Source organism: Oncorhynchus masou, chromosome 27, assembly GCF_036934945.1.
Source record: "Oncorhynchus masou masou isolate Uvic2021 chromosome 27, UVic_Omas_1.1, whole genome shotgun sequence".
Taxonomy (NCBI): Eukaryota; Metazoa; Chordata; class Actinopteri; order Salmoniformes; family Salmonidae; genus Oncorhynchus; species Oncorhynchus masou.
The window spans coordinates 21,403,730-21,417,687 of NC_088238.1; the positions used below are offsets into that span (position 1 = coordinate 21,403,730).

The following is a 13,958-nucleotide window of genomic DNA, read 5'->3' on the forward strand; positions in this document are numbered from 1 at the left end:
TGGCCTCTCTACACAGAGCGGACATGTTTTACATGACACCACAGAGAATGCATCCTGTTCTCAGTGTGAGAGAGTTGCAGCTACCTACATCGTTTACAGTGTCAGAGAGGACTGTTATTCAGAAACGTTCAGGTTCATTTCCCTCCTCTCGTCCTCTAATAATGTATCTCAGTTCTGTATGTAATGTCATGAAGATAGTTGCAGCCCATCCCTTCTGTCTGAGGCTGACGTGCTCTCAGCTTCATCACAGCCATTAGTAATTTACTGCTCCTTCCTCCTCGCCTCTGTAGAGGGGCTAGTTAAAGAGGAGACCCGTCTGCCTCTATTCTCTCTGGGTGAAGAGAAGAGGCTTTACGGCCCTATGAAATGGTCTCTCCCACTCTGCTGCTCGTATCCTGACAGTTTAATTGGAGAGGCATAAATCAGCCCATCTGTCAGAGAGAGGGGTAATTATTTCCCTGTGTCTCCGCTACCAGCTTTACTGCCCTCTCTTCCTCCCTTAAATAGACATGTAGGAGCACACCCACACGTAGTAGTAGTAAATACACACACACTCAATTAAATTTGTCTTAATATTGTGTTGCAATGTATTTTTAACCAATTTTCTCTGAGTTAGTTTCAGAAAACACATTTGGAATGCATTTTTATTGTATATTGAAAATGTATTGAACCATAACACATTGACAAATATGTATTTTCAATGGGGCGGTTTGCACCCAGCTCTCAAACTCAACCTCAAAGCTGTTCAAATGGAAAAGTGTAAATCCTGCTTGCTTGCCTTCACACATAAACTGACAGGAATTCAAGTCATTCCAAGAGCAACACAAATGTGCTCGTTCATGGAAACATAACCTGGGTAGAGTGTACAATACCTCACAGTTCTCTAGAGCACACTGGAAATATGGAGCACAATGGCATGTGCCTACTATGTGGGGTAACACATCTTATGTATTTAAGTATGTGCCAGGCCTTTGAACAATGTGGTTTTGTCACTTTTCACTGGGCTTAAGAGGTACAAATGAGGAGATACCATTACATATCTCATCCTGAGGTTCCAACTCAATAGTGGAAAATAAAGTAAATTCTCCCTCTTTTCAGAACCCCCTTAATTGTAACCCCCAAAGCTGACTCGGCACAACAGGGCTGTGTTCATTAGGCACCAAATGGAATAAAATGCACTGAAACAAGGAGAGACTACCTGGACTTGTCTAATGAGAAACGGTAATTTTCATATGTTGCAAAACGTTTGAAAATGACGCAGGACTCTAATGACCCCTTCAAACATGAAGTGTGTTTGGTGGGTGTGTTTTTAGGTAACTCTGAAAGTGATATGGTCTCTGTATGGTTGCATGCTTCTGGTCTTAGAGAGGACATACCACTCAGACCATGAGCCATACGCTCCCAGAGGCAACCCTACTATAGTAGATCTCTCAGGGATGCACTAACCTGCCCTGGAAGTTATAATTTAGGCTTCTGGCAATACCTTAGTAAAGGCAATGGAATAATAAAGTGTTTTTTATATATATATATATATATATATATATATCCAGGCAATAAAAACAATCACACAAGTGGAGGAAATCAATAGTTTAGGAATATTTGTATGACTGCCATAGTAACTTCGGCCATAGTAACTTCCATATGATATCAAATTATCATCAGAATTCAAATGATGTCTAACAACCTATTTTAATATCTCAGCATTAAGAAAACATGTCCCACGACTAACTCAATATCTGGGCTATAACATTTTACGACACTACTATGAACTATTTAATTTGATGTTTTTGAAACTGTCTCCAGCCCATGTTAGATGTGATTTTATTTTTTGGAAACATTCAACAGGAATAATATTTAATATTGGGTTGGTGTGTAGATAGTGAAGGAGGAAGGGTCTGTGTTGATTTTAATCTGCTACTGAAGGGCAATATGACTGAATGTGTTGTGAGTGGGAAGTGAGTGTCCCAAGGTAAACTGTTCAGGGCTCTGTTGGACATACATGATTGTTACTGGCTCAGTCTCTCTCATTCTCCTGCTTTCTCCCTGGTTACCTCTGTCTTCCTTATGTGAGGTAGGAGTCCTCTGCCTGCCTGCCTGCGTGAGGTAGGAGTCCTCTGCCTGCCTGCCTGCCTGCGTGAGGTAGGAGTCCTCTGCCTGCCTGCCTGCCTGCGTGAGGTAGGAGTCCTCTGCCTGCCTGCCTGCCTGCGTGAGGTAGGAGTCCTCTGCCTGCCTGCCTGCGTGAGGTAGGAGTCCTCTGCCTGCCTGCCTGCGTGAGGTAGGAGTCCTCTGCCTGCCTGCCTGCCTGCGTGAGGTAGGAGTCCTCTGCCTGTGTGAGGTAGGAGTCCTCTGCCTGTGTGAGGTAGGAGTCCTCTGCCTGTGTGAGGTAGGAGTCCTCTGCCTGTGTGAGGTAGGAGTCCTATGCCTGCGTGAGGTAGGAGTCCTAGTACTGGGAGGGATTGGGTGATCGGTTTGCTGTCTCGTTAGCTGACAGAGAGAGAAAGAGAAGCGAGGAGGGGGGGACTTCAGTAGAGTATGTAATAGGAAACCAGCCTTTTCTCTCTCTACCCTTCCTTCTCTCATCTCTTTCACTCATCAAGTCTGTCCTGCAGGCAGTTGGATGTAATAGCAGCAGCACTCTCTTCTCTGCCTTCTTTCTGGGTTAGTCACCAGGGAACCGTCTCAGTGGTACTTAAGTGCTTGACGGGTATAAGGACTGGGTCAACACAGGAACAATCAGGGAACCAGGGCTTTGGGATCGAGACAGAGCAGGAGAGGAGCCTTATAAGGTGAGTCCTAGGCTGGGCTGTCCTAGGCTGGGACAGGGGTGTGTGGACAGTCAATCTTTGTGACAGAGAGATCACTCAACGGGGCCGTGAAAGAGAGGCGGTAGTGAGAGAGGGCTGCGTGGACTCGGGGCTAACAGGTGCAGGGTCCCACTGGTAGACCGACGGAAAGGGAATGAGAACGGCTGAAAGGGAACACATTTAGACAAGTATTAAGAAAATCTCCAAAATACTTGATCCAAGCGGTTCTCTGTGTTGAGTGTTGTGAAGATATGTCTGAAATGACGTGCTGTGTGGCGTCTGAAAAGTAATGCTGAACATTGAATGTGTTTTTGATTGTTCTTCATCACTGATGTTCGCACACCATACTGCATTTATGGTGGGATACATGTTATATTAACATGTACATTGAGTAGAAAGAAGTATAATTGCTATAGGACGTACTATTCCAAATATATCAGCGTGATCACAAGTATGCCTTTGCTCTGGGACTGAGATTGTCACGATGTCTGGCATTAACTATATGAGTAAAAATCAAAGATTGTGAGTCAGATGATTGACTATAAGCCAAAGATATAGTTAAAAAGTGTTATTTAATTAAATTCAACAGGTTACTGTTGAGCCCTGAAACCTCAATTTTTATTACGAAAACATTAGTTTTTCTTAGCTCTTCCTGGTCAAACGTGTGCTTGGCAACATGTCCATGTTCCCGAGCCGTTAACTTATGAGTGACAGGGTGTGGTGTGAACACTCGGAGCCACTCTGGTAGATCCTGTAGGCGGAGGGAAGACACCGATCCAGACAATTCACACAGTGTTCAACTCTTTACTCTCAGAATATTATTATTATCTGTTTACCATCTTTATTTATATGCTCTATGTCGAAATAGCATCTCTTTCATGACTAGAGAGACTCTCTCTCGTGTAATTTGTGTTGTAATTACAGTGTGGTTATCTCTATCTAAAGTAGGAATCTCTATACAAATAGAACCAGGAAGAAGAGCGAGTCTAGACCAAAACAAGCCATTTATCAAGTCGTAATCCAGATGGGACTGCTTTTTCCTCATTACGTTCCATGTACAGTGTATTCGGAAAATATTCAGACCCCTTGACGTTTTCCACATTTTGTTACGTTACAGCCTTATTTTAAAATGGATAAACAAATTCCCCTCATCAATCTACACACAATACCGCATAATGACAATGATCTAGTGTACAAAGCCATATGGAGAGCCATAAACATATACATTAATTTGTCTGGCGAGACTGTACTCTGTCCAGAAATACCGCTGCTTGCGAATGTATTGAAAAAATGAAATATTACATTTCAATAAGTATTCAGACCCTTTACTCAGTACCTTTGGCAGTAATTACAGCCTTGAGTCTTCTTGGGTGTGACGCTAAAAACTTGTAGCGTGTATTTGGGCAGTTTCTCCCATTCTTCTGGAGATCCTTTCAAGCTCCGTTAGGTTGGATGGGGAGCGTCGCTGCACAGCTATTTTCGGGTCTCTCCAGATATGTTCGATCGGGTTCAAGTCCGGGCTCTGGCTGGGCCACTGAAGGACATTCAAAGACTTGTCCCAAAGCCACTCCTGCATTGTCTTGGCTGTGTGCTTAGGGTCGTTGTCCTGTTGAAGGTGAACCTTTGCCCCAGTGAGGTTCTGAGTGCTCTGGAGCAGGTTTTCATCAGGGATCTATGTTCCATACATCTTTTCCTCGATCCTGACTAGTCTCCCAGTTCCTGCTACTGAAAAATATCCCCACAGCATGATGCTGCCACCAGGTGCCAGGTTTCCTCCATACGGGATGCTTGGCCTTCAGGCCAAAGAGTCCAATCTTGGTTTCAAATCAAATTTTATTGGTCACATACACATGGTTAGCAGATGTCATTGCGAGTGTAGCGAAATGCTTATGGATCTAGATCCGACAGTGCAGCAATATCTAACAGGTAATATCAACAATTCCACAACAAAACCTAATACACACAATCTAGTAAAGGAATGGGATAAGAATATGCAAATATATGGATGAGTAGTGACAGAGCGGCTAAGACACAAAAGATAGTATAGGATACAGTATATGCATATGATATGAGTAATGCGAGATATGTAAACATTCTTAAAGTGACTAGTGTTCTATTTATTAAAGTGGCCAATGATGTATGTAGGCAGCCGCCTCTGTGCTAGTAATGGCTGTTTAACAATCTGATGGCCTTGAGATAGAAGCTGTTTTTCAATATCTCGGTCCCAGCTTTGATGCACCTGTACTGACCTCGCCTTCTGGATGGAAGCGGGGTGAACAGGCAGGGACTCGGGTGGTAATTGTCCTTGATGATCGTTTTGCCTTCCTGTGACATTGGATGTTGTAGGTGTTCTGGAAGGCAGGTAATTTGACCCTGGTGATGCATTGTGCGGACCGCACCACCCTCTGGAGAGTCCTGCGGTTGTGGGATGGTGCAGTTGCCGTACCAGGAGGTGATACTGCCCGACAGGATGCTCTCAATTGTGCACCTGTAAAAGTTAGAGGGTTTTCGATGACGAGCCACATTTTCTTCAGCCTCCTGAGACAGAAGTGCTGTTGTGCCTTCTTCACCACGCTATCAGTGTGGGTGGACCATTTCAGTTTGTCTGTGGTATGTACACTGAGGAACTTAACTTTTCACTTTCTCCAATGCTGTCCCGTCGATGTGGATAAGGGAGTGCTCCCTCTGCTGTTTCTTGAAGTCCACGATCATCTCTTTTGTTTTGCTGACATTGAGTGAGAGGTTATTTTCCTGACACCACACTCCGAGGGCACTCACCTCCTCCCTGTAGGCTCTCGTCATTGTTGGTAATCAAGCCTACTACTGTTGTCATCAGCAAACTGGATGATTGAGTTGGAGGCGTGCATGGCCATGCAGTCATGGGTGAACAGGGAGTACAGGAGGGGGCTGAGAACGCACCCTTGTGGGACCCCAGTGTTGAGGATCAGCGGAGTAGAGATGTTGTTTCCTATCTTCACCACCTGGGAGTGGCCTGTCAGGAAGTCCAGGACCCAATTACACAGGTTGGGGTTGAGACCAAGGTCTCAAGGTTAATGATGAGTTTGGAAGGTACTATGGTGTTGAATGCTGAGCTTTAGTCAATGAACAGCATTCTTACATAGGTATTCCTCTTGTCCAGGTGGGACAGGGCAGTGTGATGGCAATTGCATAATCTGTGGACCTATTGCCGCGGTAAGCAAATTGGAGTGGACTAGGGTGTGAGGTAGGGTAGAGGTAATATGATCCTTGACTAGTCTCTCAAAGCACTTCATGATGACAGAAGTGAATGCTACGGGGCTGTAGGCATTTAGTTCAGCTACCTTTGCTTTCTTAGAAACAGGAACAATGGTGGCCATCTAGAAGCATGTAGGGACAGCAGACTGGGTTAGGTATTGATTGAATATGTCCGTAAATACACCAGCCAGCTGGTCTGCGCATCCCATGAGGACGTGGCTAGGGATATCATCTGGGCTGGATGCCTTGCGAGGTTTAACACGTTTAAATGTTGTACTCACGTCAGCCACGGAGAAGGAGAGCCCACAGTCTTTGGTAGCGGGCTGCGTCGGTGACAGGCACTGTATTATCCTCAAAGCGGGCAAAGAAGGTGTTTGTTTGTCTGGAAGCAAGGGGCTGGTTTTCTGTTTGTAATCTGTGATTGTCTGTAGACCCTGCCACATAGGTCTCGTGTTTGAGCCATTGAATTGCAACTCCACTTTGTCTCTATACTGACACTTTGCTTGTTGGATTGCCTTACGGAGGGAATAACTACACCGTTTGTGTTCGGCCATATTCCCAGTCGCCTTGCCATGATTTAAATGCGGTGGAACGTGCTTTCAGTTTAGCGCGAATGCTGCCATCAATCCACGGTTTCTGGTTAGGGAAGGTTTTAATTGTCACAGTGGGTACAACATCTCCCATACACTTCCTTAAACACGCTCACCGAGGCAGCGTATATGTCAATGTTATTCTGAGGCTATCCGGAAAACATATCCCAGTCCACGTGATCAAAGCCATCTTGAAGCGTGGAAACCGATTGGTCAGACCAGCTTTGGATAGACCTAAGAACGGACGCTTCCTGTTTTATTTTTTGCCTATAGGAAGGGAGCAACAAGATTGAGTTATGGTCAGATTTGCCAAATAGAAGGCAGGGGAGGGCCTTGTATGCATTGCGGAAGTTAGAGTAGCAATGGTTGAGCGTGTAACTCATTCGTGTTCATCAGACCAGAGAATCTTGTTTCTCCTGGTCTGAGGGTCTTTAAGTGCCCTTTGGCAAATTCCAAGCGGGCTGTCGTGTTCTTTACTGAGGAGTGGCTTCCGTCTGGCCACTCTACCATAAAGGCCTGCTTGGTGGAGTGCTGTGGAGATGGTTGTCCTTCTGGAAGTTTCTCCCATCTCCACAGAGGAACTCTGGAGTTCTGTCAGAGTGGTCATCAGGTTCTTGGTCACCTCCCTGACTAAGGCCCTTCTCCCCCGATTGCTCAGTTTGGCTGGGCGGCCAGCTCTAGGAATAGTCTTAGTGGTTCCAAACTTCTTTCATTTAAGAATGATGGAGTGTTCTTGAGGACCTTCAATGCTGCAGACATTTGTTGGTACCCTTCCCAGATCTGTGCCTTGACACAATCCTGTCTCGGAGCTCTACAATTCCTTTGACCTCATGGCTTGGTTTTTAGACAGGTGTGTGTGCCTTTCCAAATCACCTCCAATCAATTGAATTTACCACAGATGGACTCCAATCATTTTGTAAAAACATCTCAAGGATGATCAATGGAAACAGGATGCACCTGAGTTCAATTTCGAGTCTCATAGCAAAGGGTCTGAATACTTATGTAAATAAGGTATTTTTTTATTTAAAAAAATCTAAACCTGTATTCACTTGGCCATTGTGTGTAGATTGAGGAAAATTATTAATTTAATCAATTTTAGAATAAGTCTAACCTAACAAAAATGTTGAAATAGTCAAGGGGTCTGAATACTTTCCCAATGCACTGTAAACATGCTCTATTGTGTAAAATGTTAATATTCCATTACAAAAGACAGCCTTGGGAATTGCTCTCATTCAGTAGAGACATTATGGCAGAGCCAGAAAATCAGATCTCATGTTCGGCATCTAAGAAAAACAAATTGGTCATAAAATGTCGTCATACATTCATCGATTAGTAGTTTTTTAAAAGAGAGATGGGACATTAATTAGACAAAGGGCCAAGCAACACACAATAAACCCAATTATCATTATACCACTTCGGTAATGTATTGCTGTATTTATTCAAGTCCACCTCCTTTATGGAGACCAATTTAATTGTCATCGCCAGGATTCCTGGCAAGGCTTCGACAAGCAGCAGTATTTCTGGTCTGATTAGTCTCGCCAGACAAATGAATGTTTATGGCTATCCACATGGCTTTGTTCACTAGAACGTGGAGCATTGCTCCTTATAAGGCTGTTATGTATATCAATGGGGAGCTTGATTGTGTACATGGAGCACTATCGGGCTGCCAGACATGCCTTAGGAGGTTAGGGAGGTCAGTTGTACTAGCTAGGTGCCAGTCATATTTGTAGGGATCTCCCATGATATCACCTGACAGGTTATACAGTATGACCGTGGTAGATTTAAAGCAGGAGAGAAGTTCCAGTTGTATGTGTCTAATCCTGCTGAGGTGGCGTGTCATGGTAGGCCTGTGTCTTATCTCACAGTAATGACTCCTGGCACTCAGCAGCAGTAGAGGCTCCGGTCTCCAGTGATGGTTTAAGCAGCTGTGAGGCTGACATCTCCAGTCCAGCGCAAGGGCTTCTCTCTCCTGGAACTCACCCCAGCTAGGGTGGGCTGGGATAGGGAGGGCCAAAGAGATCTTAGCCCTTCTGCACTTTTCCATATGCGTTCTAACTCTTCACACGCGGCCCCTCAAACGACGACCCAAGCCCGTCATGCAGGTTACATTTCAGCTGGGTGATATATGGTTCATCTGATCCCAGTGCCTCAACCTTTCCATCAGCTGCATCCCAAATTGAAAGTTTCATAGATATCCCACCCTCATCTATAAGCCATGAGAATATAGATCTGTCTTTGTTTGGGTGAATTTTATTGATTTTTCTCCCATTTAAAAAAATAAATAAAAAATCTATTAAACCAAAATGGATACTTGGCCACGCCACTCAATGTATTGTGCGCAAAGGGCAGAAGAGCCTGCTCAGTTTTTCAGAGGCAGTGAGAAGCTCAGTCTTTTGGTTAGCAGTAAGATAATCTCTCTACAGGAGAAAGTCCCCTGGTAATACCTGTCTTTATCAATAATGGAACTCCTCTTGTCCAATAATGGAAGCAGAGTGAGGGCAGAGGAGATTCTCCCCCAGCTCTTTTTGTGTAGATGACTCTCGTCCATAACAGGGAGCCATGTTAAAGGACACGGTAACTGACGGATTTAACGGTCATGTGACATTCGATCTCTCCTTTAACACGGATCCTTATTATTTATTGTTATTATTAGAACAGGAAGTAGACGCCATAGGACAGGAATAGATACTGGAGGGCTGCAGCACTGCTAGTTTTAATCCTACCTTTCTAATCAGGAATTGTTTCAGACCTGGGAAACAAGATGAGTGAATCAATCAATCACTGGGATCTATTAACTACCGGGAAGAGAATAAGATCAGTGGTGGTGTAGCCCTCGTGGACTGGATTTGAACATCCTTCCTGCGTCTGTGGTACTGTAGTCTGACCAGTGATGCACCGCTCTCTCCCTTAGGTTATTTGGACTAGGTGTGGTTCCTGAGGCCTTGCTGTCATGAGGTGGCCGGAGGGGGTCGTGAAGACCCCGCCCTGCATAGGAGTCAGATCCACCCTCCTGGCTCTCTCTCTCCTCCTCACTTGTGTCTCCAGCTTCCTCCAGCCACTGCCAAGAGTCTTCCTCTCCTTCGAAGGTAAAGAAATGTCCTGTTTACTCCAACAGTGAATCCCTAAGCATCGGACAGACATGTCCTAAATCTAACCTTCTCCAGAACACCCGTAAAACATTGCCTCAGGCTTAGTCTCATCCTGGTCTGCTGTGTTTCACCACAGCTGTGATGAACTTACAGAACACAATGAAGATATTAGTTTATGGTGTTAATGGGTAACATATGGTCAATAACAGATTGATGCCCATCCAGAGGATGTACAATCATCTTCGTCATTTTGAACTAACAAGAAAATACTATATAATTACCTTCTCTGCAATGTCTGAGATGAGGTCATCTCAGACATTCCCTTAGATGTTTGTGTTTGATTGACATTTAATCAGTGTTCTCTGCCAGATAGTGGTAGGGCATCTCTAAATGTTATAGTACCCATGCTGCTTAGTCCCTGTGGGTCTTAACATTGTCATGTTCTTGGTTTGGGCCTGTGAGACCCTGAGATCGTGGTTCTGTTCCATGTCATTGAGGCGAGCCAGAGCCATACCTCTGTGAGATCGTACTGTATTGTGTCATGAATGACTGACTGCCCTGGCTCCGCTTGGTCCTGGTTAAACGTTAAACACGCACAGTGGGTGGAGGCACTGTTTACTTTCTCTGTGAGTGTTGTTACAGCCTCTTGGTTTGATTCTGTTTTATTTAATTTCCTTGACACCGATGATTGGGTGAATTATTAACCCTCTGAACTAGGAAGGAGTTTGCGTGGGAGGAGGCTGGAGGGGTTGTTTCTTGTTTCTCTAGCTTTCAGGAACCAGCTACCACTCATAAGTGGTGTAGCTGTACACTGGTGTTGATGTTGTACAGCAACTTCTGGCTATGTTTGATTATCTTTCAGTACCTCCAGGCTGATTTATTTTGTCCAATCCAGGAAAGACTGTGGCTGTGCTATGTCTTTGTTGCAGAAGTCTGTGCGGCGTCTGAGTGCTCAGACAGTGTGAAGAGGTTGTGGCTGTGACTCATTGTCTCTGGAAAGGCTGTGATATGCTGTGGTCATCTTTTTCCTTGACTCCCGGCACCTTTCTCTTCCTCTCACTGGCTCTCATCCTCTTTCCTTCCCTGACTTTCTCTCTCCTCTCCCTCTCTTCTTCTCTCTGTGTTTCTCTGTGATTGTCTCGAGTGCTGTAGCCCAGCTGTCAGAGACAGGCAGCGAAACGCCCCACTCAGCAGAGTTGCTCACAGACAGGACCCAGGCTGTATACTCTTGTCTAGGGGATGTGTGGAGCATTGCGGGTGGCTTGGAAAAAGCCTGCTCGCTCACTGCAAACAGACCAAACCACTCAAATACCTCTGTGGCTTTTACATACAACCACGGTAGGCCTATTCACTCCTGCCCTGTTAAATGGCTGACCTCCAGGATTCATGGTCAACATGCTGGAAATGAATCTATCCCTGCTGCTAATCATGTGATTGGTTAATCCCTTTTCCATGTGTGGATTTGATTTGTCCCTATTTCCTGCTTTAGTTTGGTTTTACTGTATCTGAGTGAAATGTCAAAGGGAACTATTATCAGTCAAAGTGGTTCTTGGTTGGGTAGCTCTGGTTTTGTGGCGGACCGGTAATAGCTTGATTATTATTTTTATTTTTTTGAAAGTCAGGTGTGTGTATGTCACTTAGGATGATCTATGTAGGTGCTTTGCTGTGCTTTATTCCCATGGGACTCATTGGATTGAATTAGTGTGAAAACAGAAGCAGATGGGATTTGGCAGTGACTGGAAGGACATTTCAAGGTAAAGAAAAGAATGGAGATTTGATTGTGAGCCAAGATTTCAGGTGTTGGTTAGCTTCCATGCTCTGATTTTTAGAGCTATTCTGTCCGGGATGTTAAGCACAGGGGAGTTGCGCTGAACTGATCTATGTTGGTGGAGCAGGAAATCCTTTTCTGTTGGGGCAGACAGGCTCCATATTTCACCCTGCATTCAGTGGAGCTTCTGCCTGGGAGAGATCCAGAGGTAGGGAGTTTGAGACTCCTTTGACCGAGGGAGAGAACTCTTCTCGCCAATAAACTCCAGTGTGGACGTCCACCACTGTGGGAAGTATTTAGGGTGCATGGGCTCTCTCCAGTACCAGGGTGGGGGAGAGGTGCAGGGCCCAGAGAGGGTAACAGGTGGGAGGTCCAGTCAGCAGCATGTGTAAGGGTGTGTGTCAAAGGTTCTGCACTGGAGGTGAGATATACTGTAGTTCCCTGGAGTAAACACTCTTTATTACTACAGCCTACACTGACTAAACTAAAAGAGAAAACAAACTATGGGAGGAGACTTGTGTCAGTACACAGTCTCTCTCTCTCTCTCTCCCTCTAGCTACCCATCTTTTCTTCCCTCTCCCTTGAAACTAGCAGAGGGTAAGGCAGGTTCACGTGGCTGAGTGAGCCAGCTCGCTTCTCCAGGAGAGGTTGTCGTCGCTGACATTCCTGCTCCCTCACACTGCTTAATCTTGTCTTGGAGAAGCAAACGCGATGGCAACCAAAACACAATAATAAACGGTGAGAAACGCAGGCCCCAGAACGCAGCCCTATATAATAAACGGTGAGAAACGCAGGCCCCAGAACGCAGTCCTATATAATAAACGGTGAGAAACGCAGGCCCCAGAACGCAGTCCTATATAATAAACGGTGAGAAACGCAGGCCCCAGAACGCAGTCCTATATAATAAACAGTGAGAAACGCAGGCCCCAGAACGCAGCCCTATATAATAAACAGTGAGAACCGCAGGCCCCAGAACGCAGCCCTATATAATAAACAGGTGAGAAACGCAGGCCCCAGAACGCAGCCCTATATAATAAACGGTGAGAAACGCAGGCCCCAGAACGCAGCCCTATATAATAAAAGGGTGAGAAACGCAGGCCCCAGAACGCAGCCCTATATAATAAACGGTGAGAAACGCAGGCCCCAGAACGCAGCCCTATATAATAAACGGTGAGAAACGCCCCAGGCCCCAGAACGCAGCCCTATATAATAAAAGGGTGAGAAACGCAGGCCCCAGCCCTATATAATAAACGCAGCCCCAGAACGCAGCCCTATATAATAAACGGTGAGAAATGCAGGCCCCAGAACGCAGCCCTATATAATAAACGGTGAGAAACGCAGGCCCCAGAACGCAGCCCTATATAATAAACGGTGAGAAACGGTGAGAAACGCAGCCCCGGTGAGAAACGCAGCCCCAACGCAGCCCTATATAATAAACGGTGAGAAACGCAGGCCCCAGAACGCAGCCCTATATAATAAACGGTGAGAAACGCAGGCGGTGAGAAACGCAGCCCCAGAACGCAGCCCCAGAACGGTGAGCAGGCCCCAGAACGCAGCCCTATATAATAAAAGGTTGAGAAACGCAGGCCCCAGAACGCAGCCCTACATAATAAACAGTGAGAAACGAAGGCCCCAGAACGCAGCCCTATATAATAAACAGTGAGAAACGAAGGCCCCAGAACGCAGCCCTACATAATAAACAGTGAGAAACGAAGGCCCCAGAACGCAGCCCTATATAATAAACAGTGAGAAAAAGGCCCCAGAACGCAGGCCCCAGAACGCAGCCCTACATAATAAACAGTGAGAAACGAAGGCCCCAGAACGCAGCCCTACATAATAAACAGTGAGAAACGAAGGCCCCAGAACGCAGCCCTATATAATAAACAGTGAGAAATGCAGGCCCCAGAATGCAGCCCTATATAATAAACAGTCAAATACGTTTCAGGAAAGCTGGAAACTAAATGAGGGGCTTCCTCTTCCTCAATTTTTAGCAAAAATCATTTTGGATTTAGTAGCATGATAAGAGATTTGTATTTAAACTTTTGTTTTCAATCACTTATTTTCTCCAATATTTAGTCTAGCGACCCCTTTCATTTGACATATTCCAAAACACAAACTCCATCTGTCTCAGTGAAAGTTAAAATAATGAATCGCGGACCGCTCTGAAGTCGGTGTTTTGTCAGCCAGGGATAAAATAAGGGCCATATTTTCCCATGAATCATTAAAATGTGAGAATGGTACAAAGCCCAGGACTAAGGACTGGATAATAAACCACTAACAGTGAGGCTTCCTATAGCTTTCTCTGAGCAGGTGAGGTGTAGATTAGACTGGGCTAGGTCTAATCCTAGGCCAGGATTCAGACAAACGCAGAGAAAATGTAATAAAATATTTGTCTGAATCGTTGGTTAGGATTACCTAGTCCCAGTCAGATATACACCTCACCTGCTCAGAGAAAGCTTTTGGGATTTGGAGC

At 45.3% G+C, this 13,958-nt stretch overlaps 1 protein-coding gene across 1 annotated transcript in view; it reads left to right on the forward strand.

Moving 5' to 3' along the window:
- Positions 1-2,521: 2,521 nt before the first annotated feature.
- Positions 2,522-13,958, forward strand: part of LOC135515780 (semaphorin-3C-like) — a 40,740-nt gene continuing 29,303 nt past the window's right edge. The window contains exons 1-2 of the mRNA XM_064939510.1: positions 2,522-2,786; positions 9,540-9,714. Of these exons, the coding sequence (XP_064795582.1) occupies positions 9,579-9,714 (136 nt within the window). The 5' untranslated portion in view covers positions 2,522-2,786; positions 9,540-9,578. The remainder of the gene's footprint in view (positions 2,787-9,539; positions 9,715-13,958) is intronic.